Source organism: Pseudorasbora parva, chromosome 4 (genome assembly GCF_024679245.1).
Source record: "Pseudorasbora parva isolate DD20220531a chromosome 4, ASM2467924v1, whole genome shotgun sequence".
Taxonomy (NCBI): domain Eukaryota; kingdom Metazoa; phylum Chordata; class Actinopteri; order Cypriniformes; family Gobionidae; genus Pseudorasbora; species Pseudorasbora parva.
The window spans coordinates 2,183,421-2,210,898 of NC_090175.1; the positions used below are offsets into that span (position 1 = coordinate 2,183,421).

Here is a 27,478-nt window from a genome sequence, read left to right on the forward strand (position 1 = left end):
AAGACTAGCGATAGAGGATCTTAAACTACGATTGGGAACATATCTCAACAGACAGTCTGAAATGTATAAAGGTGCCAGATTATACAGTGTTCTATAAACTAACAAAAGAGCCTTACAATCAACAATTAACTGGTGACCAATGTTATTGTTGTGAATGCTGAGTTAATGGTCTTTTGTGAAGAGGAATGTTGATAAAGCTCACAAAAATAACTTAATTTCCCATCAGTCTTTGTGGTTGAGTCTTTGTTCATTATTTCCTTCTGTCTTTGTAGGAAATGTAAAGAGAAATATTAAATTGTCCAGTGAGTCCAACCAAAAACACTTTAATGCATATCCTGTGGTAATATCAGGCGATAGTCCGTTTTAAAGTATGGTGCAGCATCTTTTGCATAATCCTTTCTTCTTGGATAAGTTCTCTGAGTGGTTGAGTGTCGACGTGTCATCATCTATCTGTATTTTGGTCTCACTATTCTGTTTTGCAGGAGACTCATTGTGTGCTGGATCACTGGATGATGGAGTGACCACAGTTAATTCTGGACTGACTGTGTTTGTAGTTTGAGGTCTGTAATTGATGAACGGTGTTGGTAAGAAAGGTTGTATGTATGTGTTATAACCTGTTTTCTTGTTGTCATCTTTCTGTATGTTGGTGTGATTTCTCTGTGTTTCAGGAGGCTCACTGTCCTCTGGATCACTGGGTGATGGAGTGACCAAAACAAAATCTCGACTAAGCATGCCTGTAGTTTGGGGTGTGTAACTGATAACTGGTGTTGGTAAGATGGGCGGAATGTGATAACCTGTTTTCTTGTTGTCATCTCTCTGTATGTTGGTGTGATTTCTCTGTGTTTCAGGAGGCTCACTGTCATCTGAATCACTGGATGATGGAGCGATCACAGTGAAATCTGGCCTGACTGTGTTTGTAGTTCGAGGTCTGTAAATGAAGACTGGTGTTGGTAAGAAAGGCTGTATGGATGTATAATAACCCATCTCCTCCAGAAAGTCCTTTAAACACCGCCTCCTGATGATCATGAGAAGACCCCTGGAGATCCGGTAAGTGCCGTTTGGATCATAGTTCAATCGGTCGTGGTGTTGAGTCACATAAACTCTATGAAAACACTCCTCATCATAGAGACTGACAATAATGCGGTCTGTGTTGCTGTTGTGCTGGTCAGGAGATTTGTCTTCTGAGACGTAATCAGGAAGTTCTTCAGCTCCCGGTGAATTTAGATTGCCAACCACATAGTAAGGGAGATCTATGTCTGGGAGAAGTTTATCCCCATCGTCATCATATCTGTTCTCAAAATAGTGAAAACCGAAATCTCTGTTGGCTGGATCACATTCAGAGAGCATGATATTGCCATTGCCAAAAGAAAAACAGTCATTGGCAAACCAGTAGAGGAGTTTGAGTCCGTGTCTAGGCCAGGGTCGGCCAAACCAAGCGTCTCTCAGATGGGCTAATTCATTTAATGTTTCAATCATGGTCCTTAACCTTAGGAGGAGAGAGGAATATAGAGGTATTTATTAAATACAATATACAATTTTCATATAAATGATATAGCCTACTGTATAATATACTGTATAAAGCTATACTTGAATTATATTCATTTTTTTGCGATTGCAAACTTTTTGACCAATATTTGAACAGTGAACTAAGGACAGTAATTGAACTAGATTTCATCTGAATCCATATAAAAAATAATGTGCCTTTTTTACATTGTACATAGATTTTGTATTTACAGCCATGGCTCATTTAGACATATACCTTATAGTCTCCATTTACAGATGATTTATATTTAACTGCATTTCTTAGCCTTTTGATAGATCAGATGAGTTTCCATGTCAAAAATATCAGACCTGACCCTGGTCACCGGATCCGGTCAAAAAATATCTCTTTTTTTTCTGGTGTCCAAAACCATTAACCTTTTAATGAAATTGTGCAACAAATCCGGCAACAAAATTGTCTTGAGCCAAGGAATCAGTGGGACAATTTTGATTTTATTTTAGCGGTAACAGTTCTAAAGTTATTTTTATAAACATGAGTGCAACTTTGGACAGTTGGCAGCGCTAGAGAGATTGAGTTAGAGACTCTAAAATGGCTGTGGTTAATATTCAGATTGTTCTCTATTTGTGTGCCAAATCTCACAACTTTTTACCATCCAACTCTATGGGCTGCCATAGACTTCAAGAACGGAAGGACAACTGTTTCACAACATCATCCTGTGACGTTAAAAACCTTGAAATGGAGACAGTCTCTTATCTCTTACTTGTGAAGACAAACATGCCTTGAAACCGCACAAGCATGAACAACAATTGAAAGGAAATAACTAATATAAAATATTAAAACATATTATAATAATAAAATGAATCAATGATATAAAGGAAATGACAACTACAAAAGTGATTACAATATTAAATAATTTGATCAAATTAAGAAAATAAAACAACACAAAAGATGTATGGTTGCTTGAAATAACACACACTATGGAGAATCCTTAGATCCTTCAATGTATGGATCTGTTGTTGGTCATTGGATGTTTGGGATTTGATAGGTAAAGTTTAAAATCCTACCAGGTTCACTGCATAAATACATTTTGCAAAATAAACCCTGAGAGGGAGATTCTTCCTTGTGTCTTTACATTTATATGAGACAGTGAGTGACTTTATCCATCTTATTACACACAGACTTACCTAATAATACTGAAATATTGAGTTAAAATTATTTTAGCCTATTTTGTGTTTTTTTAAAGCTTCTAAGAAAAAGTCTGTTACAAAATAGCAATATAATAACAATATAAGCAAAGAACCCAATCACTTTTGTTTAAAAGAGAAATATTTCTTTCATAACTGAAATAGAGAGAAAATTAAATCATACCTCTTTGAAAACTTTAATATATTAAACCTGCAGTTTGTTTCTTGCTGTAGAAGAGCAGATAAGCTGGAAGACTCCCTAACTATCTGAGAAATGCTAAACAGGACGCCAGTGTGGGCGTGTCGTTTCTATGGAGAGTTAGCGTCACACTTTGACTGCTGCATGTGTTTCCTGACTGATCCTGGATCTGCACATTTCAGATGTTTCTCTTATTGAGCCCGGCTGAATGAACTCCTCATGATGAGTGTGTCTAATAAGAAAAACATTTCAAATGTGCTGGATCCAGAAACAGTTTAAAACCCCTGGATTACTGGGACACAATCTGTTCATAAAAACCCAAGACAAGACACTTGCTCACCTGTGTACTTTAATTGACTGGATCATGTGATGTAATATTGGCATTTTCCAAAAGTGGGTGTGGTTTAACTGAAGTTCAGATGAAAAACACTCTGTGCTCAAAGTCCTTTATGTAAATTCTTGAGTGGAAGGAGCTTCAGAGCTTATTCTGAAGATGACCGTTCATAGAAGATGCAAGAAACATTTACAATTATCATCATTTAAGGTGAGTTTGTGGATAAATAAAAATAATAATAATAATTGAATTTCTTGTTTTGTTTGTAAGCATCAAGAATCGATTTCTTTGACATTCTCCACCTGTAAACGATTGTTTAATCTAATCATTTTTCAAGTGTTTCTTATGAACATGATATAGACATTTGTCCGTATTCAGTTGATTTGTAATCTTTTTATCTTTAATTCCTGTGTTTAGAGTTTCCATCAACAAACACTCATCAGCCCTCTGAAATTGTTGAATCGATACGTTCTTGTGAATCTTAACATTGTTTCAAAGAAACAGAGAGAAACTCTTCTGAGAGAGCTGGACTTGAGTAAGAATGACCTGACTGGACACTGAAACAGTTAGGTTGAATGGAGCTAGATGGGCGGATAAATCAGATGAATCATCAGGTGAGGAATAAGTTTACTGACTTATACTCTCTTGTCCTTCTGATGAGTTTGTTTTTTTAAACATAAAAATGCAGAAGTTTTGTGTGATGGGTAGGGTTAGTGTTAAGGGAGAGAGTATACAGTTTGTACAGCACAAAATTTACGTAAGGACAGTCCCCACAAAGATAGTGAACCAGACGTGAGTGTGTGTGAGCAAGTGAGCGAGTAAGTGTGTGTACCTATATGTGCAACAAAGGTTATGCTGAAAGGACTTTGGACACTTTTACAAGTTAAAACTGATGTCATTAAAGAGATAACCTAACATCCTGAGTATAAAACACGGTTACAGTAAAAAGGTGTTTTCTCTTGCTGTTGCATACAACTGAAAAACATGGAGAATATCCAACCCTGAGCTTGTAAACTATATTGTTGCCCAATATATGAATAACATTCTATAACTTAAAACACAAAATAAACCTTAGTAACATCTCCCTTTCCACACTTTTTCCACAGTCAAGCTTGTTGGCAAAATAGAATCAAACTCTAAAATGTTAGTTTTACTGCAGCACAACGTTCCCTTTTCACTCACGAATGACCTGATCATATGGCAGAAGACATTTTATAATCCTTTCATAATAACATTTGAGCACAAAGATCCATGTTATGATTGTTTTCTTGTCCTGCAGTAGTGGCAACAATGGCATCTGTTAAAGAGCTGCTTGTGAACTCGCTGAAGGAACTGGTGAAAGATGATCTGAAAGAGTTTCAGTGGCACGTGAAGAATCATGAGTGTGTTTCAGCTTCTGAAATGGAGAACACTGATATCTTAGACACAGTGGACAAGATGGTGGTATGTTTTGGACTGGACAAAGCTGTGAAGATCTCAATGAAAATCCTGAGGAAGATGAACCAGAACCTTCTAGCTGAAGAGTTAGAGAACAAACACAACGAAGGTAACTGAAAGCTTTACAAGTGTATAGTGTAAATAAAAAGAGTAAAATAATGGGTTTCATCTTAAACTCTTGCTTTGTGTTTGTTTGGTTTATGTTAGTGCATTTTTATTTTGTGTCATCTCCTATTTTCACAGTTCAGGCTGAGGGCAATATTAAGGCTACTGACACTGTTGAAGCTGCTTCAAAACCGATCTGGGGTAAATAATGGCCACTGTCACTGAGTCATATAGTCTTTATTTTGATTACGTAAGATAATATGCCAGCAACAATTACAGGATAAAACACAACTGCAGAAGATCTAACATAAGCACATTTTGTGGGACATAACACATCTTATTGCAAGGCTTTTGGCTTGTCTGTTAAATAGCAGTATGGCAGCCTATGTTCATATTGTAAGATGGTTTGTGAAATATCAGAGACAATCATTAAAAATACAAATATTAATTTAAAAAGAATCTCCAAGTTTGTTGTGCTTGTTGGTAGGGATACACAATTTGGCCAAAAGTTATCTAAATATGTATGAATATGAAATTATGATAATCATCATTATTAAACTAACAATATTAAACAAATATAAATTATTGTGTAGTACAACTGTAAATTAGAGTTTTGTGTACTGTTTTACAAAATTACTGCTGATTCTTTTTCTTTCTCACTGGTTCTTGCATCATGCATTTACCAATCATAAGCTGCAGAAGTGCCCATAATTCATTGACTACTTGAACGTTTGTAAAGAAATGTTCCTCAGATCCTGCAGTGGTACAGCACCTGTTATATCTCAGAGATTTTTCATATGTGATCATGAGTTAAAGATAATGTATTACATTAAGCGTTGTCTGTTAATTAAGCATAATCAATGTAAGATTGTGCATGTAAATGCATTTAGTGTTGCATGACATACACTAAACATTGAAGTTTGATTAACTTTGGTAAATTAGATGCAAAATATAGCAGTACTGAAATGCACATGTACCACACATTATATAAGTATGTTTGTGTGCTCATTTTTTTCAAGAGGAAATCATAGACCAAGTAATAATTAATTATATTGTTTAAAAATAAAATAAGATTTTTTTAATAAAATACAAGATGCAAAACAAACTAATTTTAATCAAAATAGTTCATAGTTCTAAACTCAGTATTTTTAGATCTTTTACTCTTTGCCATATTTTGTTTTCCTCTTTCTCAAAGGCTCAACTGCAGAGGACAGCAAAGCTGATCCTCGTTATTATAGAAAGATCAGCCTCAGACTGAAGAGCAAATTACAAGAGGAATACAAGCGGATATTGGTTGGTAATTCTCAGACAGGTCATCAGCAGTACCTGAATGACATTTACACTGATCTATATGTGGTGGAGAATGAGACTGGAGGAATAGTAAGTGACCATGAGGTTAGACGGATTGAACCAAATATCAGCCACTTTCCTCCAAAGGACTCCGCGATCAAGTGCAATGATATATTCAAAGTCCATATGGGTCGACAAAACAAAAAAGTGCTGACGATGGGAATCGCAGGGGTGGGAAAAACTGTCTCAGTCAATAAATTTATTCTTGACTGGTCTAAAGGAAATGAAAATCAGGATATTCTCTTCATATTTCCTCTCCCTTTCCGTAAACTAAATATGATTAAAGAGGAGTACAGTCTCATTGGGCTGCTTAACAAATGCTTTTTTAGTGGTCCAGAAGAACTGCCTTCTCTTCCTGAAGATAACAGTAAGGTCATGTTCATCTTTGATGGGCTGGATGAATGCCGCTTCCCTTTGAGATTTAAAGAGGATGACGAATTAACAGATGTGCATGAAAAAACAACAGTAAGTAAAATAGTTACAAATCTGATCAAGAGACATCTGGTTTCATCTGCTCTCATCTGGATCACATCAAGACCAGCAGCAGCCAGTCTGATATCCAGAGACTACATTGATCAGGTAACAGAGGTGAGAGGATTCAACGATGAGCAAAAGGAGCAATACTTCCACAAAAACAGTAGTCCTGAGGTTGCTGGAAACATCATCCGTCACATGAGGAAATCCAGGAGCCTGTACATCATGTGCCACATCCCGGTCTTCTGTTGGATCTCTCTCACAGTTCTTCAGCCTCTACTGGCTCAAGAGGGTAATGGCAAAACACCCACAACTCTTACAGAGATGTACACAAACTTCTTACTTCCTCAGAAGCAAAAGATGAAAAAATATTGTGATGATCCTGAACTTAACCTTGAAGCCATGTCTTTTGATCAGATTCTTCTGAAGCTTGGGAAGCTGGCCTTTAAACAGCTACAGAAAGGTAATCTGATTTTCTACAAAGAAGATCTTGAGGAGTGTGGACTAGATGTTAGTGAAGGGTCAGTGTACTCTGGATTATGCACTCAGATTTTTCAGAAGGAAAAGGCTGTTTCAGAGAGAAAGGTCTACAGCTTTATTCATCTCAGCATCCAGGAGTTCCTCGCTGCTCTCTATGTGTTTTTCAAATACAAATGTTCTGGAAGAACATTTGTATTTCTTCAATCTTGGACAGAAAAACTGAAATGGGCTATCTCCAAAAAGTCATTATTTCACTTTCATAAGGCTGCTGTCAACAAGTCTTTACAAAGCAAGAACGGACACTTGGACCTTTTCCTCCGGTTCCTCTTGGGTTTCTCTCTGGAGTCCAATCAGAGTGACCTGAAGGAACTACTGCCAGGACTGAAGATAAAAACAGAGAATGTCAAAGACACTGCTGACTATATCAAAAAGAAAATAGATAAGGAAGAATCAGTAGAGAGAACCATCAACCTCTTCCACTGTTTGAATGAACTGAAAGATGACTTTACGGAGGACATACAGAATAATCTGAGCTCTGGAAATCTTTCAGCACAGAATCTTTCTTCTGCTCAATGGTCAGCTTTGGTGTTTGTGCTGCTGATGTCAGAAGAGACTCAAGAGAAGTTTGAACTGCAGAAATACAGAAGATCTGATGAAGCACTGATGAGACTGCTGCAAGTGATCAAAATCACTAGACGAGCACTGTAAGTGTCATCTTTATATTTATTTACATACATGGTTAGTCATTCAAATTGGTCCCCAGTTTTATATGGGTAATGTGGGCCAACATGTAGAGCAAGGGGGCCAATATTTCCTGCACAGTTCCGTTACAACAATTCCTACAAACATTATAATATTTACAGAGGTTTTTTGGGAGATCTTAATTAGCTGAGATAGAGGGGGTTGAATTTGAACTTTACAGAATGGCTGATCTCCTAGAACAGGGCTGTTTCCACAGTAAAAGCAAATAAAAAACAGTACATGCTAATTCATTGTCTTAAATTAAATATTGATTTATATAAAAAAAAAATACTATTTTCAGGCAATTTCAATTTTTTTTAATTGTATCATAAATATCATGAAATTGATTGGTACAAAAAATATTGGGTGTCCTGTCCTTCGTTATCTTGTCACATACAGAGTGATGTTTAATGAGGTGATGAGTACATTTTACTTTTAATACTTAAATTAATTTAAGATCAAGTAAATCAGGTGGTTTTGTACTTTTTATGTAAATATTTAAATGCAAAAGTATAAGTATAAATTATATATTTAAGTGTAAATTTAAAAGGAGTATGTTTAGTGCAGTAATCTTATATTAGGGTATTTTTCCAACACTGATAATCTGATAATCTATTGCCCCCCTCCCCCTCACCCACAGTTTACATTCCTGTAATCTCACTGCTCAGTGTTGTGAGAGTTTGTCATCAGCTCTTCAATCCTCAAACTGTGTCCTGAGAGAGCTGGACATGAGTCACAATGACCTGCAGGATTCAGGAGTGAAGATGCTCTCTAATGGACTGAAGAACCAAAACTGTCAGCTGCACATACTGAGGTTTAATTTTAATTTTATTTCATGAGTCATTCAGGCATATCATAAATTGCAAAAAGGATAACGGAAAAGGAAAAGGATGTACGTGATCACATCATTGTGGTCATTGTTGCAAAACAGGATAATCAGGACCCTGGTGTGAAGTGAAGTGAAGTGGGTATCACACTGGCTAATTGTACATGATCCTGCCTATTACATGATTACCTACAAAAAAGTCTATGGATATGAAATATTGACTGGATTTTAAATTATTTTATTATTTGAGCAGAGACAGAATAGGGTGGTATGTGAGAGAAAAAACTAGCACAGTACTGCATGTCAGAAACTTTGTCTCAATAGTTGTTTTCAGTATACATTGCTTTTTCATTTTTATATTAGATTACCATGTTGCAATCTCACTGCTCAGTGTTGTGAAAGTTTTTCATCAATTCTACAATCCCCAAACTCTGTCCTGAGAGAGCTGGATCTGAGTAACAATGACCTGAAGGATTCAGGAGTGAAGCTGCTTTCTGATGGACTGAAGAATCCCAACTGCCAGCTGCAGATACTGAGGTATGTCACTGGTCTGTATTATTTATTTATTTATTTATTTATTTTATTTTATTTTTTTGGTGTTGACTGATGTTGATGTGTAACCATGCTTTCTAGTTTTTTTGTTTGTTGTTGTTGTTGTTGTTGTTGTTGAAAATTATTTAAATGATTCTATGATATTAGATTAGGTGATTTTCTTAAAATCATCCAGTTTTTATATTTAGTTGCAGTGTAATATTATTTTTAAGAGTTTGGTTAAACAGCAATCCTTGTTTCAGAATCCTTGTTTTTTTCGTCTTATTTATTATTTTAATTTACTGAATTTCTCTCTATCTCTGTGTGTGTGTGTGTGTGTGTGTGTGTGTGTGTGTGTGTGTGTGTGTGTGTGTGTGTGTGTGTGTGTGTGTCTGTGTGTGTAGGTTGTCTGGCTGTATGGTGACAGAGGAAGGCTGTGGTTATTTGTCTTCAACGCTGAGTTCAAACCCCTCTCACTTGAGAGAGCTGGATCTGAGCTACAATCACCCAGGAGATTCAGGAGTCAAGCTGCTGAGTGGTCCGATTTGCTCACTACAGATACTCAAGTATGTCAAACACTAATACTAACATGCTGTGTGTGTGTGTGTGTGTGTGTGTGTGTGTGTGTGTGTGTGTGTGTGTGTATTTACATTAAAGGGGGGGTGAAACACTCACTTTCAGTCAGTGTCATGTCAATCTTGAGTACCTATAGAGCAGCATTGCATCCTGCATATCTCCGAAAAGTCTTTATTTTTTTTATAATTATATAAGAAAGATGCGCTGTTCCGAGTCTTTCCGAAAAAAGCAGAGCGGGTGGGGGCGTATCGTGAGGGCGGAGCTAAATAATGACGAGTGCACGCCGCTTTTATTGTGTTGAGTGCATCGTAAAGCTGTGTCATCCCTAACAGCGGGAAAAAACTTTATTCAAAATAAAAAAATGGCTTTTAATCAGATACAGCCATACATCTATGATCCGGAATCAGACCCAGAGGCTGCAGTTGAACAGGAGCAGCAGCAAAAATGACTAGAGCAGGACGTCTCTATGTGGTACAAGTTATATATAATATGCTTAGCGGCTTGTGTTATTTACATATTTATACTTGAATTATTTTGTCGTATTTTTTTTCTTTGAAGGTGTACATGTGGGAAGTGCAGTTGTGCACGTGTGTGTGTGTGTGTGTGTGTGTGTGTGTGTGTGTGTGTGTGTGTGTGTGTGTGTTTGTGTGTGTTTACACGTGGTTTGTGTAGACAATTGTAGTAAGCGGACTGGTTTTGCACGGCAGGCTAGTGTTTACATAGAAAGACATGGAATAGTAGCGCATTTGAATGAAGAAGCGCGCTTATTTAGTATATCATTTTTCCCCACTCTTTGTGTATTGTTGTTTGGAGTGCTTTTACAATACACAAACATAAAGTTACACATATAGTGGCCAGCTAAACAAATGTACACGCACTACACATCGCATGCTCCATTGATCAATTAACTATACGTGATCATGTTTGGGCTACTTGATGAGCATAGGCAAAAACACAGACATTTGAAGCAGTCTCACTCACCGCCTGCGGTTCTAACGTTGGGACCTTTATCGTTGGGACTGCTCCATCCTTCAGCATTAGGCGATCGGAAAATCCGGCGTCGAGCTGGGCCTTGTTTATGAAACAGTTTGCACCGAAATGCAGCGAACAGATATAAACCTTTGCGCAACTCAGTTGCTGATCCGGAAAATCAAATTACATCCACTGTTGCCTTAACGTGGGTTTTTTTGGCAATCTGTACAGGGCTGTCTTGGTCTGGCAACCAAAAACGCACTTTTTTGGTGACATTGTTAATTTCTTGAAGTCACATCACCTGTGCAGCGCAGCCTACGAGCCAGCGCTTTGATGGGCGTAGCCTGTTGCTTTCACTCTCCCTCTCTCTCTCTCACGCTCTTCCGGTAGAATTGTCCGTACGGCCCATACAAGGAAAGTCTGACCTTTTAACGTCAAGTGGACCCATGATCGAAAAAAACTTGCCGAAACTTATGACTAACCGGAAGTAGTATTTTTTGACAAAGAAATACTCCCATCAAACGTCCACCTTAACTTTTGAAACTTTGTCTATGTTTAGTATGGGATTCCAAGTCTTTAACAGTGTAAAAAGATCAGTATGCATGAAACAGCATTTCACCCCCCCTTTAATGTGCATTGGTGTGTTTATAGTGTGGATCATGGTGGAGAGATCATGATGACAGCAGGACTACGAAAGTGTAAGTCTACACACACAAACACACACTCATCTAGTGACTGTTTTTCGCCCCAATGATTCTCTCCTGTTTTGTTCAGATGCCTGTGACCTCAAACTGGATGCAAACACAGCACACACTCAACTCATTCTGTCTGAGGAGAACAGAAGGATCACATATGTGAAAGAGAAGCAGATGTATCCTGAACATCCAGAGAGGTTTAAGAACTGTGAACAGGTTCTGTGTGGAGAGAGTCTGACTGGACGCTGTTACTGGGAGGCTGAATGGAGCGGATATAATGCTGATATATCAGTGTCATATAAAGGAATCAACAGGAAAGGAGGGCGTGAATGTGGGTTTGGATCCAATGACAAATCCTGGAGTCTGATCTGCTCCGATTATAGATTCTCTGTCTGGCACAATAAAAAGCGAACTGCCATACCAGCCCCTTCACCCTTTTCTAACAGAGTAGGTGTCTATTTGGATGTGTCAGCTGGCACCCTGTCCTACTACAGCGTCTCTGACAAGCACACACTCACACATTTACATACAATCAACACCACATTCACTGAACCCCTCTATGCTGGATTTATGGTTTATTATAACTCCTCAGTGTATCTGTGTTAAGGGTTGAACGACTTCCGTTTTTTTGAAGTCGACGTTTATGTGATGAAAGTCGAGTCGACGTCGACTAGTCGCTGATGACGTCATTAATAAACAAATAACACACATTAGTTTAGCGCGATGATTAACTTACGTGTACAATAAGCGTGCATTTTGAGCATCCAGATGGTATAATCAAATATGTCTTGTGGAGAGCTCTCGAAATATGCGTTTATTTGTCATTTTTAATTGTTGAAAACAGAGCCTGCGTGTCAGGAAATTATTTATCCTGTTGCGCCCTCTATAGGACAGTGACTAGTCGATGTCAAGCTTAAAGCTTAATGGCAGAGCATTAAAGTCGACTAGTCGGTGCAACCCCTATTTCGGTCAGATTAAAATTTGCACACCCAACAAAAAATGAGATAAAGTACATTCATTTCTTGCAAACATATGTCAATAGCTGTAGGGATGTGTTTTATCAGAGGGAGGGGGTTTAGGTAAAATCCCGATATTAAAAAGCTGAAGCGATGCTACACTTTGAGATGAACATGAATGAATGAAGACAGAGTGAGCATATTTTTTCCCAAGGTTTTTTCCCTATTCTGTCACCTGATGGAGTTTGGATTCTTGCTACTGTCATGTCTTCATGATAACTGAACTGAGCCGGACAATGACCTCATTTTTTGCAGAACTGCTTTATAGATGAAAGGAACTCATTTATTAACTGAATCAACACTGGAACAGACTTCAGCTGAGCAACAGCCGAAATGCATAATTATCCTGTTTTCACTGTTTTCATCTGATTTGAAACAATCTGTATTGTATAAAGTGCTAAATAAATAAATGTGTCTGGATTTGAAAGAGTTATAGAATAGACCAAAAAATTCAGATTAAAGGCTTGGTCACTCAAGAACAATAATAACTAGCATGCACGTCCTTCAACGTATGATATTGTTTATTTTCATCTTATCATAGCAAGGATTTTGATTGGCAGTCAATGTTTTTATCATTCATCAGCTGAAAAAATTAATTATGATTATTCCAAAAAAGTGATTCCAACTATATAATTGTTGTGAACGTTGCTATTCTATTAGAGTTGAAATGACGTTTAAACCTTTATGTTTGTAGTTACCGTTCTTAGAGGATACCTGTCAAGTATCCCGTTTTGGGAAAGTCCCGTATTTTACTATTCTTTCCTGCCGTCCTCCCGTATTAGTATCCTGTAAATATCCCATATTTTAACCTGCGTTATTAAAAAATAATAGTATCGGAGGAAAAAATACTAGAACATTTCCAATCTGAGCTCTGTAACTAGCCTCGGGATAACTGCCATCCGCAGTAGCCCACAGTACTGTAGTTGGCAGTACTGTCGCGAGGCTAGTGTGTGAGGTCAGATGGCGAGTGACAACGCAATGATGGACGAATGATGGACGGAAGACGGAAGGCACTCCTGCAAAAAATACCGTGATCAATCGGACAGCAAATGTAATTTTCTGAAGAGGAGCAGGGTGGGGGACAGTCACACGTTTTGTAACTGCAACTTCAGCATTTCACATCCGCATCATGTGCGACAGCGGAAGATCTTTTTAAGTGATAGTAACCACTTATAATGTCAATGTAAATAATAAAAGTAATTGCTCACTAAATATGCTCTGCTCTTGACTAAATGACTTCAGTGCCTTTAATAAGGATTAATCTATAATTAATGACTTATGCAGTGCAAACTGATAACAATGGATGTATATTTCCTACTTGTTAAATTGTTATACAAATAGGAAGAGCACAGGTACAAATTAAATGTATTATTATTATGGGTTTATGTGAGGATTTATGCCCCCCGACCCCTGGTGTGTATACTTACTAGCTAGTGTTTTTTTATTTTAATTATTTTATTATTTTATAACCCAACCTTAGACTTCATCCATCTACCCATCTGAGAAATAATTATAAAAACAGCATTGAGCACATTCGCCACAACTAAATTCTCAAAGCAATTGCCATAGGTTTCATAGTTCATTGATTTTGAACAGCTAGACAGATCTAAACTCATTTCTCATCTTTACAAAACTGCTAGAGCTTGGTCATATCACATGGAGATTTAAGTTAACCCCAAAACTAATTCATTCATATAATAATCACGTAATTATTTCCGTCTTTGAAATTGACTACTTTGTTTTTTTTACACTGATGTGCCACTCAGAGGAATTCCTGAAGAGAAAAAAGGTACATGGAAGAGTTTTTGTTAATTCAGTATTAACATGAGTTATGAAGTAAAAGCCTACGGTGTTACAGTTCGGTGAAGATTTTAAAGGGAATGAGTTTGTCTGACATATTGTCGTAGTTTTTTAAACCTGATAAAACTTGTCATATGGTGGCATTGTTAAACTCTCATTTCTACACTGTTTTGTGTGATGAACTCTTGGGTGACGTAGATTATTTTGAATGTATAGATGTAAAACTGAGAAAAAAACTGGTATGTTAAAATGTATGTTGTTTAAAATCTGACTGAAAATGTTGTGCTGTCCTATCATGAACAACATGAACAAGTCTGATATACATGAGTTACTGTTTAAGTTTCATTTTAATGAAATGTCTTGTTTTCTTATTCAGTAAAAAAAGGTTAACAGTACAATGATCACACATGATTCGAAGCAATGGATTATAGGAAATGCAGTTCATGATAGGAAAGCAAAGGAGTACAGAGGAGTGTCCTCTGGTGGGTCTCATGGGAACTCCAGCTGGTGCATGTGACAATAGGCATGACGCGAGTCCTCTGTATAAGAATGTGTGCAGGCATGTAGTCTTTCTTCAAAGTACAAAGACATCGCCATCTGCTGGTCAGGCAGCATAGTAGTTTTCATGGATACGTGTGAACGGGGATCGTTTTGACCATGTTGCCCTCTGTCCAAAGGAAAAACATGTCTATTTTCAGTTCATCGCTGTTGTGTAAATGCATCCAGTCTGCATTTATCACACTAAGTAGTTCACACATGCATGCAAGAAGTCATTATAGATCCCATCATAGACCAAGGAAACTCACAAAAGCAAATTAAGAGGGTGTTGTCCTTTGCTATCTATGTCACATTGCAAGATTATGTTCGCAGAGCAGAAGGAAAATCAATAAGTTGTTTGTTTTGCATGTGGAAAGATGAGACACAAGACGACTTTGTTGCTTAAAGTTGCAAGACTTCCGAGATTTGCTTAAAGTCAGCAGTTTAGAAAGAGAGTTGGCACTATTAAAAGATTAGAAGGATAAAGCCATTCACACCTGGCCAGAAGTGTCACTGCTTGAACAACATGACTGTAGCTCATTCACAGATGCCGATGTCATTCAGTCTGATTTGTTTACTAGGTTAGTTTACTATCTAAGTTGTCTAGGGTTGTTATTATAGATGTTGTTTTGTGTTTTACAATGTGAGAGTATAAAAGGGGAAACCTCTTATTTTATTTCTAATGTGGTAAATTAACGTAATGAAGGCAAATTGATTGTTGTAAGTGACACTCAATAATTGCATTACCTGTAATCAGGACCTGTAATAATTGCATTACCTGTAATCAGGACCTGTAATAATTGCATTACCTGTAATTTTCACTAAGAACCCACCAAAACCATCATATTTATTTTAAAATAACATTTCTAAAAATTCTGATATTTTTGATATTTGACACCTTATAAACAACTTGTTTGCTTTAAGACATGATGCTAAACCAAGATGTTTAAAAAAAATAAAAAACAAAAAACTTTGGACTGTTTGTTCCTTGTTAGCCCTTTGAATCTTAAGGAAAATTATCTTTATGAATAGTCAAGTCAGCTTCATTTATACAGAGATAATGCAGATTACTTCAAAGCAGCTTTACAGTGATAACAGTAAATATGTTAAACTGATCCTGGAGAAACAGGCAAATTCTTGAGGTGTCTGCACAAAGTTGATCCACTAAAAACAATACCATTTATATTACATAAAGACAGCAGCAATGCTTCAAACCCAAAGTAAAATAAAACTGGATTAAACTCGAAAGGCGGGACGTGTTTACTTCCAGGCAATCCAGCTAAAAGCAGGATTTTGAGGGATCTCATTAATTCAGAAAAACAGAGCAAAAAAAATATTAATGAACAATGATTTCATAATTCTGAGATAATTAAGTCGTTAATTCAGAAAAAAAGAGTAGTGAAAAAAAAACAGTTTTTCTCAAGTGAATGCAATAAGCTTCTGTAAGAATCACAGATTCTTGATTTTATGGCATTTTGCTAAACTTTTCTGAAAATGGGGTTGTAGTCCTTTTAAAATAACATTTGTGAACTTGTACCAACTGTTTTGCTCTTCTTTTCCGTCCATACATTGAGATGGACTTCAGCACCTCAATAAACGTCTTGTTTGCTTTAAAAGATGGTCTAAACCAGGATGTTTTTTTATTATTTAATTTAATTTTTTCACTTTTAATTGTTTGCTCCTCATTAGCCCTTTAAATCTTTGGGGAAATTATGTTTAATACATTGATTTCACCTTGTTTATGAGGTTATAACCAAAGACATTCCCAATCAAGGTTATTAACAACCCTTACAAAAAATAACTATGGTTTTATTATAGTACAAATAGTAACCATTGTTGTTGTGTTTTTTGTTGTTGTTTTTTTTGCAGTAAAACCATGGTTCATTTCCTAAAAAGAAATGTAGCCCATAAGTAGAGCCAGATTTGGTGACAACCTCTTTTAAAAATAGAGAGCAAAGATTTGTGCATATCTACACATTACTTGCATTAATCATTCAGGACAATGGATAACCCAGTCAGAAGTATTGAGCTCCAGTCCAGCGGGAGGCGGAAGTGCGTCATTTGTTGCTGTGTGAAACCGCGGGAGCAGTACTGTTGGTAAATATATTCAGCCCTTGTGTGTTTTTATCGTGTTTTACTCAATGATGTGGTTTTACATTATTATGTGTTTATAGTTTATGGAGAAACGAGCAGAAATCTGAGAAATCCAGCTTAAAAATTGAAGATAATTTGTTGTGCTCCTGTTAGAAAGCAAGTCTTGCTATAACATTTGTTTGCTGTCTTAAACACTTTTCTTTGTCTCTGAGGCTACTTTGTTTTAAAAAACTAAATGATTTGTTGTCATGTCATTATCATAAAATATATTTGACCATTTACTTTAAGTATTCATTGTGTGAAAACTATAAAGACATTAGATTAAATGCGCTATGGTATTTGAAGAAAATAGAGTAAAATGATAGTAAATCTATTTGTTTCATAACAAAAAAACGAATCATATGCAAATAAGTCCATTATAATAAATGTGTCTTTATAGTAATGATGTGTTTGTGTTCAGATGTTGACCATGAAAGCGCAGATGGACGTGATCTGCTGTAAATCAGTAGGAACTGATCTGTCCATGCTGGATATTGAGGATTTCATCAGTGAAATCTGTCAGCTGAAGAAAGAGGTGGCGTCACTGGAGGCAAAGCTGAGAGAAAGAGGAGACAAACCCAACAGAGAGGTTTGAGCCGCTCATCATTTCATCCTTCAGCTCAATCAAACCAAAGTTTTGTTAGGTTCTCACTTCTTATACACATCTCAAATTAAGCCAGCAGCAAAATATGCCACCAGTATAACCTCTAGAGATAACAGCTGAGTAATGAGGCTAATATCAACAGGTTGACCTTTATTTGTGTTTATCTGTGATGTGTTTGTCAGGATCTGGAGAAGGTTTCAGTGTGTGTGACTGATGGGACAGACACACAGGACTCAGAGCTCAGCCTCACTTTAATGTGTTATACTGACGCTCAGGATCATGGATCCGCTGATCAAACCTCTGACTGTAATGCTGGAGAACAGCAGATGCTGAAGATGTGCTTCGTCAAACTGGTGGACTGCAGGAACCTGATAGAGAGAAGAGGAGACGAAACCACAGCAGACGAACAACAGCAGAGCCATGAGGAGGAGGAAGATGAAGGGAATGATGAAGATAAGGATGGTGATGGGAATGATGACGATGGTGATGATGGGACTGATGAAGATAATGACTTCACTCCTGCAGGTGTGTTTATCTCATGATCTTTTGTTGTTTCTCATGACTCTTGAACATCATTATTGGTCATTCAGCAGAGACTCTGTAGGATCAGGTTCATATTGGCTGTTGGTCTCTGATGCTCCTGATCAGATTCAACAGCAGATCATCTCAGATATTGGGGAAAATAATGGTAGACGATAGTAAGGCTGAACAATTTGAGGGGAAAAAATATACATATATTTTAATTACAATATTTATGATAATTTCGATTGCGATTAAAACATTGTTTTATTGTTGTGAAGAACTCCAGTTTTGCTGTGCTGGTTTGCAGGGCTGCATAATTTGGCCAAATTCATATTACGGTGAGCCCATTTTTTATATATTGTAAACATGAGCAATAATTATTATTTAAGAAAGTGTGCGGGGAACATAATTTACTGCGAACCATTATACTCATGATATATTACATAAATTAATACATGAATGATTCGCCAAGTTACGTCTTCAGGAAAGCTGTTTATAGGGCTGTGCAATTAATTGTATTTCACTTTCGATTTTGGATTCCAACAATTATGAAAACTAGATAATCGAGGCATTACGTACAAAGCATCATCACTTCCCTCACAGCGGCGTGTTTCGTTCCTCCCTAAGCAAAACTCACAAATCAGTCAAGTGCACACTCGATGCCACTGTTAGTACATCTTCCTGAAAACTGTTTAATTAATTAGCATTTTTTGTTGGCTTTGATTGTAATTAGATTATTATTTCTTTCTTCCGTTTTTTATTTGTCCTCTGTAACAGTTTTAAGGATTTTTAAAATTACTCATATCATGAAATAAGAAATAAGATTGTGATTAGTATTTTGTGATAATCGAGCAGCCCTGTGTCACGTCACACACAAGGGAAAAGGGTGCGAGGACTCAAGTGCAGAAAATGATAATTTATTATAAAATAAAACATAAACTCAAAACAAAACCCACGAGGGGGAAAAACACATAATAGAATAATATAAATACAAACTTAAACAAACCAACAGAATCACGGGGAGGACGGAAGACGCAGACATTACACAAGGATCCAACACAGACTGACAAACAGACCAAGGCGGGACGGGAGGGACAGACCAGGGTGGGACGGGAGGGACAGACCAGGAAGGAACAGACAAGGGAGGGGTAAACAAGGGAGGGACAAGGAAAACAAAAAGTTCAGGAGGCCATGGTGGCCCACAAAGTTCGAATGGCCAGGGCGGCCCGCCGAGTTCGGGAGGCCCACCGAGTTCAAGCGGCCGGGGCGGCCCGGAGAGTTCAGGCAGCCAGGGCGGCGCGGGTAGAGCAGGGCGGGGAGGCGCGGGCAGAGCAGAACTCCTGGGTGGTGCGGCCAGTGCAGGGAGCGCCAGGGAGGTGCGGCGAGAGCAGGACGCCTCAGCGGCGCACGGAGAGCAGGACGCCTCAGCGGCGCACGGAGAGCAGGACGCCTCAGCGGCGCACGGAGAGCAGGACGCCTCAGCGGCGCACGGAGAGCAGGACGCCTCAGCGGCGCACGGAGAGCAGGACGCCTCAGCGGCGCACGGAGAGCAGGACGCCTCAGCGGCGCACGGAGAGCAGGACGCCTCAGCGGCGCACGGAGAGCAGGACGCCTCAGCGGCGCACGGAGAGCAGGGCGCCTCAGCGGCGCACGGAGAGCAGGGCGCCTCAGCGGCGCACGGAGAGCAGGGCGCCTCAGCGGCGCACGGAGAGCAGGGCGCCTCAGCGGCGCACGGAGAGCAGGGCGCCTCAGCGGCGCACGGAGAGCAGGGCGCCTCAGCGGCGCACGGAGAGCAGGGCGCCTCAGCGGCGCACGGAGAGCAGGGCGCCTCAGCGGCGCACGGAGAGCAGGGCGCCTCAGCGGCGCACGGAGAGCAGGGCGCCTCAGCGGCGCACGGAGAGCAGGGCGCCTCAGCGGCGCGGGCAGAGCAGGGCGCCACAGCGGCGCGGGCAGAGCAGGGCGCCAGGGAGGCGCGAGCAGAGCAGGACGCCTGGGAGGCGCGGTGAGAGCCGGACGCCTGGGAGGCGCGGTGAGGGCCGGGCGCCTGGGAGGCGCGGTGAGGGCCGGACGCCTGGGAGGCGCGGTGAGGGCCGGACACCTGGGAGGCGCGGTGAAAGCAGGGCGCCTGGGAGGCGCGGTGAGAGCAGGGCGCCTGGGAGGCGCGGTGAGAGCCAGACGCCTGGGAGGCGCGGTGAGAGCAGGGCACCTGGGAGGCATCTCCTGCCCAGCGGCGTTCACCGGAACAGAGTCCACCGGCATAGGGACAACCGGAACTGGGACCACCGGAACACGATCCACCGGCACAGGGACCACCGGAACACGATCCACCGGCACAGGCACGGAGGGAGACTTCCTTCTCCTCCTCCGTTTCAGGACCACTGGAACACGATCCACCGGTACTGGGACCACCGGAATACGATCCTCCGGAATCGGGACCACCGGAACACGATCAGCCGGTACTGGGACCACCGGAATCTGATCCACCGGCACAGGGACCACCGGAACATGATCCACCGGCATAGGGACCACCGGAACACGATACGCCGGTACTGGGACCACTGTAATACGATCTGCCAGCAAAGAGACCACCGGAATACTATCCACCAGTACTGGGACCACCGGAATACGATCCGCCAGCAAAGAGACCACCGGAATACGATCCACCGGTCTTTTCTCCTCCTCCTCCGTTTCGGGACCACCGGAGCAGGAACCACCGGAACACGATCTGCCGGTACTGGGACCACCGGAATACGATCCGCTGGCATTGGGACCACCGGAATACGATCCACCGGCAAAGGGACCACCGGAGCACGATCCACCGAAACACACACCATGGAAGGACTGGGGCCCAGGCAGTAGACGAACTCCCAGAACCCCAGATTCCCCATCCTGTCCATCACCCCTGGAGAGAGGGGCATGTCGAGGCAGAGGTAAAAAGTCTCCTTCCACTCTGCCTCGTTGAGCCCAAGATGTTCCACCTCCTTGAGGAACAGTCCTGCAAACTCTTGTACATCCGACCCCTGTTGCCGGATGTACTTCGAGTTGAGGTGTCGCATCACCCGCAGTCTCTTCCCGAACTCCATCAAGGGAGAAAAAAAGGAAAACAAATAACAAAGAACAAGTCCTGCTGAGTCCTCAGATGGTTGGATCCTTATGTTACGTCACAGACGATGGAAATGGTGTGAGGACTCAAGTGCAGAAAATGATAATTTATTATAAAATAAAACATAAACTCAAAACAAAACCCACGAGGGGGAAAAACACATAATAGAATAATATAAATACAAACTTAAACAAACCAACAGAATCACGGGGAGGACGGAAGACGCAGACATTACACAAGGATCCAACACAGACTGACAAACACAAGGAGCTTATAAGGGGAAGAAATCAAGAGGGAACAGGTGGGAGAAATCAACACTAATCAGATAACAAGGGGGAGGGATCAGACAATGACAGAAGCACAAAGGCCATACTGACAAAACCCACATGTGCACACAAGACAGGACAGGCATGTGACACCCTGGCTCTTTATGTTCGTTGATCGATGTTTATATGTGGATAAAAGCCTAAATTCAGCTGATCGATGTTTATATGTGGATAAAAGCCTAAATTCAATCTGTTCATCATATAAATGAGTGGAGTCACTTCACTTTTTCCACATTTAATTATGTTACAGCTTTATTCGAAAAATGGATTATACTCACTATTGTACTCAATTCTACAACCAATACCCCATAATGACAACCAGAATCTTTGCAAATGTATTAACCCTTTAGAACCTGAAGCTAAAAAGGGGCGTTTTCACATATTTTGTTTTTTTGACTGTAAAATTATAACAGAATGTGCTATCCTCAAGTGCAAGGTGTTATTTTTTTCAGAAGACAACTGGCTTTCAATAAATTACAGTTATTGATCCGCACTGTATGTGGTAAGTTTGAAAATAGAATTTGAATAGGCAAAAATGGGAATACATATTACTGCTTTTTATTGAGAAAAAAATCAGAAACCCACTGAACGAAAGAATCTAACACTTTAAACTTGAAGAAAAAACTATAATACATATATACAAGTCTTTTTGTGACACTGGTTTGCAGAGTATTCACTCAGGAGCCTTTTTCTGGATGGCCCGTCAGTGTTGCCAACTATTTTCCAAGGAAAGTAGCTAAAGCCTGCCCAAAAAGCCGCTAAATGTCGCTAGATGACGTTATACGTCAATTAGCATACCCGTGACGTCATCACGTCATCCTTGCGTTCAGCCTGCCTAACGGGTTTTCTCTCCTAATCCGTGCTCATTTATTGTATTTTAAAATAATATAATACAGCCGACTGTCCAATAAATGTTTTCATTTTCTATACCCTTTTGGCAAACAATTGGAGTATGATGATATAGTGAATTACAAAAATGTTATATGTGTAAAATCTGAATTAAGAAACTGGATGAAATAAAGCTCTGTGATAGTGAGTAGCTAATATAAGCAATAAGCACAAGAGAAGAATGGAACTCATCATAACTAATTTCTTTAAATATAAAACAAGAAGCAGATATCATTAAGTGAGAAATCCGTGGCAACCCTGTGTAGATCAAGGATAGCAAAAAATGCCTCCTCAACATCTGAATATGCAGTCTCTGGGTCTGAAGAGTCTCTCTCAGCCGCCTTCCAAGTGTCAAAGATAAACTCAATAGCCTCCTATCTTGTATACACTGTCTTCGTCATGGTTTTGTCCTTTTTTAATTGTGTTTTGGAGTCTAAAAATCCTCTAAAACTCTGCCGCACTCCGTATCTCCGTTCAATTCGCCCCTTCCCACTCCCCCCCAAAAGCCGCGGTGATTTGCCGATGGAAAACATGACATTACCGTAATAAGCCGTATAAAGGCGGAAAGCGCAGGGTGTCTACTTTCAGGAGCAATTTTAATTATTATGATAGTGCAAAGGGTTGAAGAGTTACGGTAAGTTCAAAACAGCTCGGTTGCCTGTGTCGTCGACGACACGTTCGGTTTTAAAGGGTTCAACATAAAAAACAAAAATATCACAAATCCATAAGTGTTCACAGCCTTTGCTCAATACTCTGTTGAAGGTTCTTTGGCACCAATTACAGCCTCAAGTCTTTTTGAGTTTGATGCTACAAGCTTGGCACACATTTCTGGGCAGTTTCTCCCGTTCTTCTTTGCAGCACCTCTCAAGCTCCATCAGGTTGGATGGTGGCATTGGTGCACAGACATTTTCAGATCTCTTCAGAGATCTTTAGTCGGATTCAAGTCTTGGCTCTGGCTGGGCCACTCAAGGACATTCCCAGAGTTGTCCCGTAGCCACTCCTTTGTTATCTTGGCTGTGTGCTTAGGGTCGTTGTCCTGTTGGAAGAGGAAACTTCGCCTCAGTCTGAGGTCCAGAGCGCTCTGGAGCAGGTTTTCATCAAGGATGCCTCTTTGCATTGCTGCATTCATCTTTCCCTCGATCCTGAGTAGTCTCCCAGTTCCTGTCGCTGAAAAGATCTCCACAGCATGATGCTGCCACCACCATTCTTCACTGTAGGGATGGGATTGGCCAGGTGATGAGCGGTGCCTGGTTTCCTCCAGACCAGACACTTGCCATTCAGGCCAAAGAGTCCATCTTTGTTTCATCAGACAAGATCATTTAGTTTCTCATGGTCTGAGAGTCCTTCAGGTGCCTTTAGGCAAACACCAGGTGGGCTGTTATGTGCCTTTTACTGAGGAGTGGCTTCCCTCTGGCCACTCTCCCACACAGGCTGATTGGTGGAGAGCTGCAGAGATGGTTGTTCTTCTGGAAGTTTCTCCTCTCTCCACAGAGAAACGCTGGAGCTCTGTCAGAGTGGCCATCTAGGTCTTGGTCTCCTCCCTGACAAAGGCCTTTCTCCCCCGATCTATCAGTTTGGCCGGAAAGCAGCTCTAGGAAGAGTCCCGATGGCTCCAAACTTCTTCCATTTATGGACGATGGAGGCCACTGCAGCAGAAATGTTTGTGTACCTTTGCTCCGATCCGTGCCTCGATACAATCCTGTATCAAAGTCTACAGACAATTCCTTGGACTTCATGGCTTAGTTTGTGATCTAACATGCACTGTTAACTGTGGGACCTTATATAGACAGGTGTGTGTCTTTCCAAATCATGTCCAATTAACAGAATTTACCACAGGTGGGCTCCAATCAAGCTGTAGAAACATCTTAAAGGGTTACTTCAGCGATTAGCATATGGCTTTGTATCAGTAGAAACCCTGGAGTATATTCAAATGATTGTGCTTTCCCCCCTCATATCCCCCTGAGACAAGAGATTTATGCCTTTTATTTCTGGAAAAATTCCAGACTGTTTACCCAAAGGCTAAAGACTACAGCCAGCAGAGGGAGCCATTTCCTCATGTTGTGAACCTGCGCATGGGGGATGGAGATCACACTCACAGCTCAGCTCAGCTATAGGCACTCATTTAAACGGAGCTAATGTGAGCAATGTAAGTCTTTTAACTTCTCTAATTAATTTCTATGAAAGTTAAGCTTCCAAAGGCATGAACTGAAAGGCGCCAGACTTAACTCGCGTTGTGAATGTATGCCGCGAGTGTAGTCGAGATTACCTCAGCTCTCATCACGAGAGCTCATCAGCTCATTTATCTCACTCCTGCAGTTAGTGCTCAATGCTGTGACACTCGCGCGGCGACTCACTCATTATATTGAACACACGTTCAGTTTTTAATTGTAGTTTCTTCTCCAACTCAGTCACAGTAATCAAGTTGGTGGCTTTGGGAATGGCCTCACAGGGCAGCGAAGCATTCTGGGAATTGTAGTCCCCCCCGGAGACAAAAATACATTTTCTGTCTTTTCTCAGTCTAGAAGGCACCAAATTCAAAAATAATTTCACATTTCTACTACATTGATGACCGAGTTTAAAGTTTACAGATTCATCTTCCCAGCGCTGAAGTACCCCTTTAAATTAAAAAACTTCTTTCACATTGTCATTATGGGATATTGTTTGCAGAATTTTGAGGAAAATGATTTAACCAGTTTTGGAATAAGGCTGTAACATAATTTTTATAACAAAATGTGGAAAAAGTGAAGAGCTGTGATTACTTTCCAGATTCACTGTATTCTGTTCTGATGATCTGACAACACAGACAAACATGTTTGTTGGGATTTAGTGATGTTCGATGTGAAATTTTGCTCGAATAAAAGTGCATTACAGCTTGTGATGTGCTGATACTAAATCTGTGAGTGTACCTTCTCCGAGAGAACTGTAATAAATCCAAACATGATTCTTGATTGCTTGCGGTCATAGTTGGTAAATAAATGCGGTCCTTGCCACCTCTGTTCTACAATACAAAGTAAAAATTCAGAATTATTGGATTTAATATTATATTAGGAATAATGTTTTCACTTTTGAGAGAAGCATCTTAGGTTTAAACAGTTTTCATAGCACTTGAAAACTACATAGCTGCTGTCTGTCTGCAGTGTTTAGCCATTTCAACGATGAAAAAGGATAAAAGTGGGAAAAAGTAGAGTATCATTCCATGCGGCCTGTCTGTACGAATTTGCGTGATTCGGTTTGTCTATTAGCAATTGAATTGCTTCTTATAAAATATCTAATGTGAAAACAAAATTACAAAGCACTCAACAAAACCATGCATCATCATTAGCCATATTAATGTTAATTCAGCCCCTGAGGGAGAACCTCGCCTTGGGCTATTTTTGATTGGCAATTGGACTATCATTGGGATCTTCATATTACATTCATATTTTTGTCCTGTGACAAGACAAGATTAACTTTTTTTCTGTTTTGTTCCTTTCAGATGACAACAGCGGTTCATCTTCTGATGGAGATAATGAAACGGCCTCAACATCAAAAGATCAGCCGACGGCCAAGAGATTTTCCTGCACCACCTGTGGGAAAACATTGAGCTCACAGGGAAACTTAGCGAGACATGAGAGCAAATGCACAGAACAAAAAGTCTTCACCTGCAAGAGATGCAACGTCAGCTTTCCTACCTTAGAAGAGAGGAAACGTCATTCAAAAGAGCATATCGTGAAGAAGCAGTTTCACTGCGAACAGTGCGGGAAGGATTTTTTCACCACTCCTTTAAATATGAGCATTCACACGAAGACCCACGGCGGAAAGACTTTCCACTGCAGTGAGTGCAACAAGTATTTCAGCACTAAAGGAAATCTTGATGCTCATAAGCGAATCCATACGGGCGAAAGGCCGTTCAAGTGCCCTCACTGCGAGAGAACATTCATGTACGGATCCGATCTAAAGAAGCATGAGCGTTTGCACACCAAGGAGAGGCCGTACCAGTGCAGCGAATGTGGGAAAACCTTTACAAGCTCAAGTTCTCTAAAATCACATCAGAAAATACACTCTGAGGAGAAACCGTATCAATGCAAACACTGTGATGGACGATTCCGTCACAAATCTCAATTGGTTTGTCATGAGAGGATTCACACCGGAGAGAAACCGTACCTTTGCTCCGTCTGCGGGAAGAGCTTTTATAATCCAACTCAGTTTATATTTCATCGTAGAGTTCACACTGGAGAACGACTGTATCAATGTAACGTTTGTGGGAAGAGTTTTGGTAAACATAGTACTTTACAAAATCACCAGAGGATTCATACAGGAGAAAGGCCATACAAGTGTTCTCAGTGTGACAAGACATTTGCCCGATCAGACGTCCTGAAGACTCATGAGCGAGTTCATACAGGAGAGAAACCTTACCATTGCTCCATCTGCGGCGAGAGATTCGCTTATTTAGGCAGTTTTCAGACCCACCAGAAGAAACACGCTGAAGAACAAACTGCTCCAGAATCATCATAGTGACTTCTCATGCCTTGATTGGTGCTTTTCTGCTGGTATTTGTTATAATACATAATGCACGTTTGTTGCTTTATGTATTTAAACAATGTTGTCCAATAAAACTATAAGTTTACTTGCTTTTGATACTTTATTTGAACCCCATTGTTATTATATATGTATTTTAATTATTTTATGTCAAAGGATTAGGACACTTTCATCACAAAAAATAACTGATTAAGTGTCAAAATAATCGTCCGATTACTCGATTACCAAAATAGTCCTTAATGACAGCCTTCGATTAGATAAAACATTTCAAAATGCACCTGCATTGTTTTGCAACAATATCTCATTAGTTAATTAGCTCAAGAACAGCGTAGAGAGCTTCATGGAATGGGTTTCCATGGACAAGCAGCTCATCCAAGCCTTCCATCACCAAGAGCAATGCGAAGCGTGGGATGCAGTGGAGTAAAGCAGCCGCCACTGGACTCTAGAGCAGTGAGACGTGTTCTCTGAGCGACCAATCACGCTTCTCTGTCGGACAATCACATTGACGTGTCTGGGTCTGGTGGTTGCCAGGAGAACGGGACTTGCCTGACTGCATTGTGCCAGGTTTAAAGTTTTGTGGAGGGGAGATTTTGGGGTGGGTTGTTTTTCAGGAGTTCGGCTTGGCC

The 27,478-nt window shown here is 40.1% G+C and overlaps 3 protein-coding genes across 3 annotated transcripts; 2 read left to right on the forward strand and 1 right to left on the reverse strand.

The window, feature by feature from the left end:
* LOC137072697 (uncharacterized) lies at positions 1 to 2,768 on the reverse strand. The gene has a single exon (XM_067440622.1). It carries the CDS (start codon positions 1,474 to 1,476, stop codon positions 364 to 366), a length of 1,113 nt encoding a protein of 370 aa, XP_067296723.1. The 5' UTR covers positions 1,477 to 2,768; the 3' UTR covers positions 1 to 363.
* Positions 2,769 to 2,932: 164 nt separating this feature from the next.
* On the forward strand, positions 2,933 to 13,568 carry LOC137072718 (NACHT, LRR and PYD domains-containing protein 3-like). The gene is made up of 9 exons (XM_067440650.1): positions 2,933 to 3,832; positions 4,498 to 4,764; positions 4,899 to 4,961; positions 5,956 to 7,768; positions 8,446 to 8,619; positions 8,995 to 9,168; positions 9,567 to 9,728; positions 11,362 to 11,408; positions 11,485 to 13,568. The coding sequence occupies exons 2-9, from the start codon at positions 4,509 to 4,511 to the stop codon at positions 12,009 to 12,011; spliced, it is 3,216 nt and encodes a 1,071-aa protein (XP_067296751.1). The 5' UTR covers positions 2,933 to 3,832; positions 4,498 to 4,508; the 3' UTR covers positions 12,012 to 13,568.
* A 3,243-nt stretch (positions 13,569 to 16,811) lies between these two features.
* On the forward strand, positions 16,812 to 26,877 carry LOC137072684 (zinc finger protein 883-like). The gene is made up of 4 exons (XM_067440600.1): positions 16,812 to 16,855; positions 17,313 to 17,480; positions 17,678 to 18,020; positions 25,810 to 26,877. The coding sequence occupies exons 2-4, from the start codon at positions 17,313 to 17,315 to the stop codon at positions 26,826 to 26,828; spliced, it is 1,530 nt and encodes a 509-aa protein (XP_067296701.1). The 5' UTR covers positions 16,812 to 16,855; the 3' UTR covers positions 26,829 to 26,877.
* Positions 26,878 to 27,478: the final 601 nt, after the last annotated feature.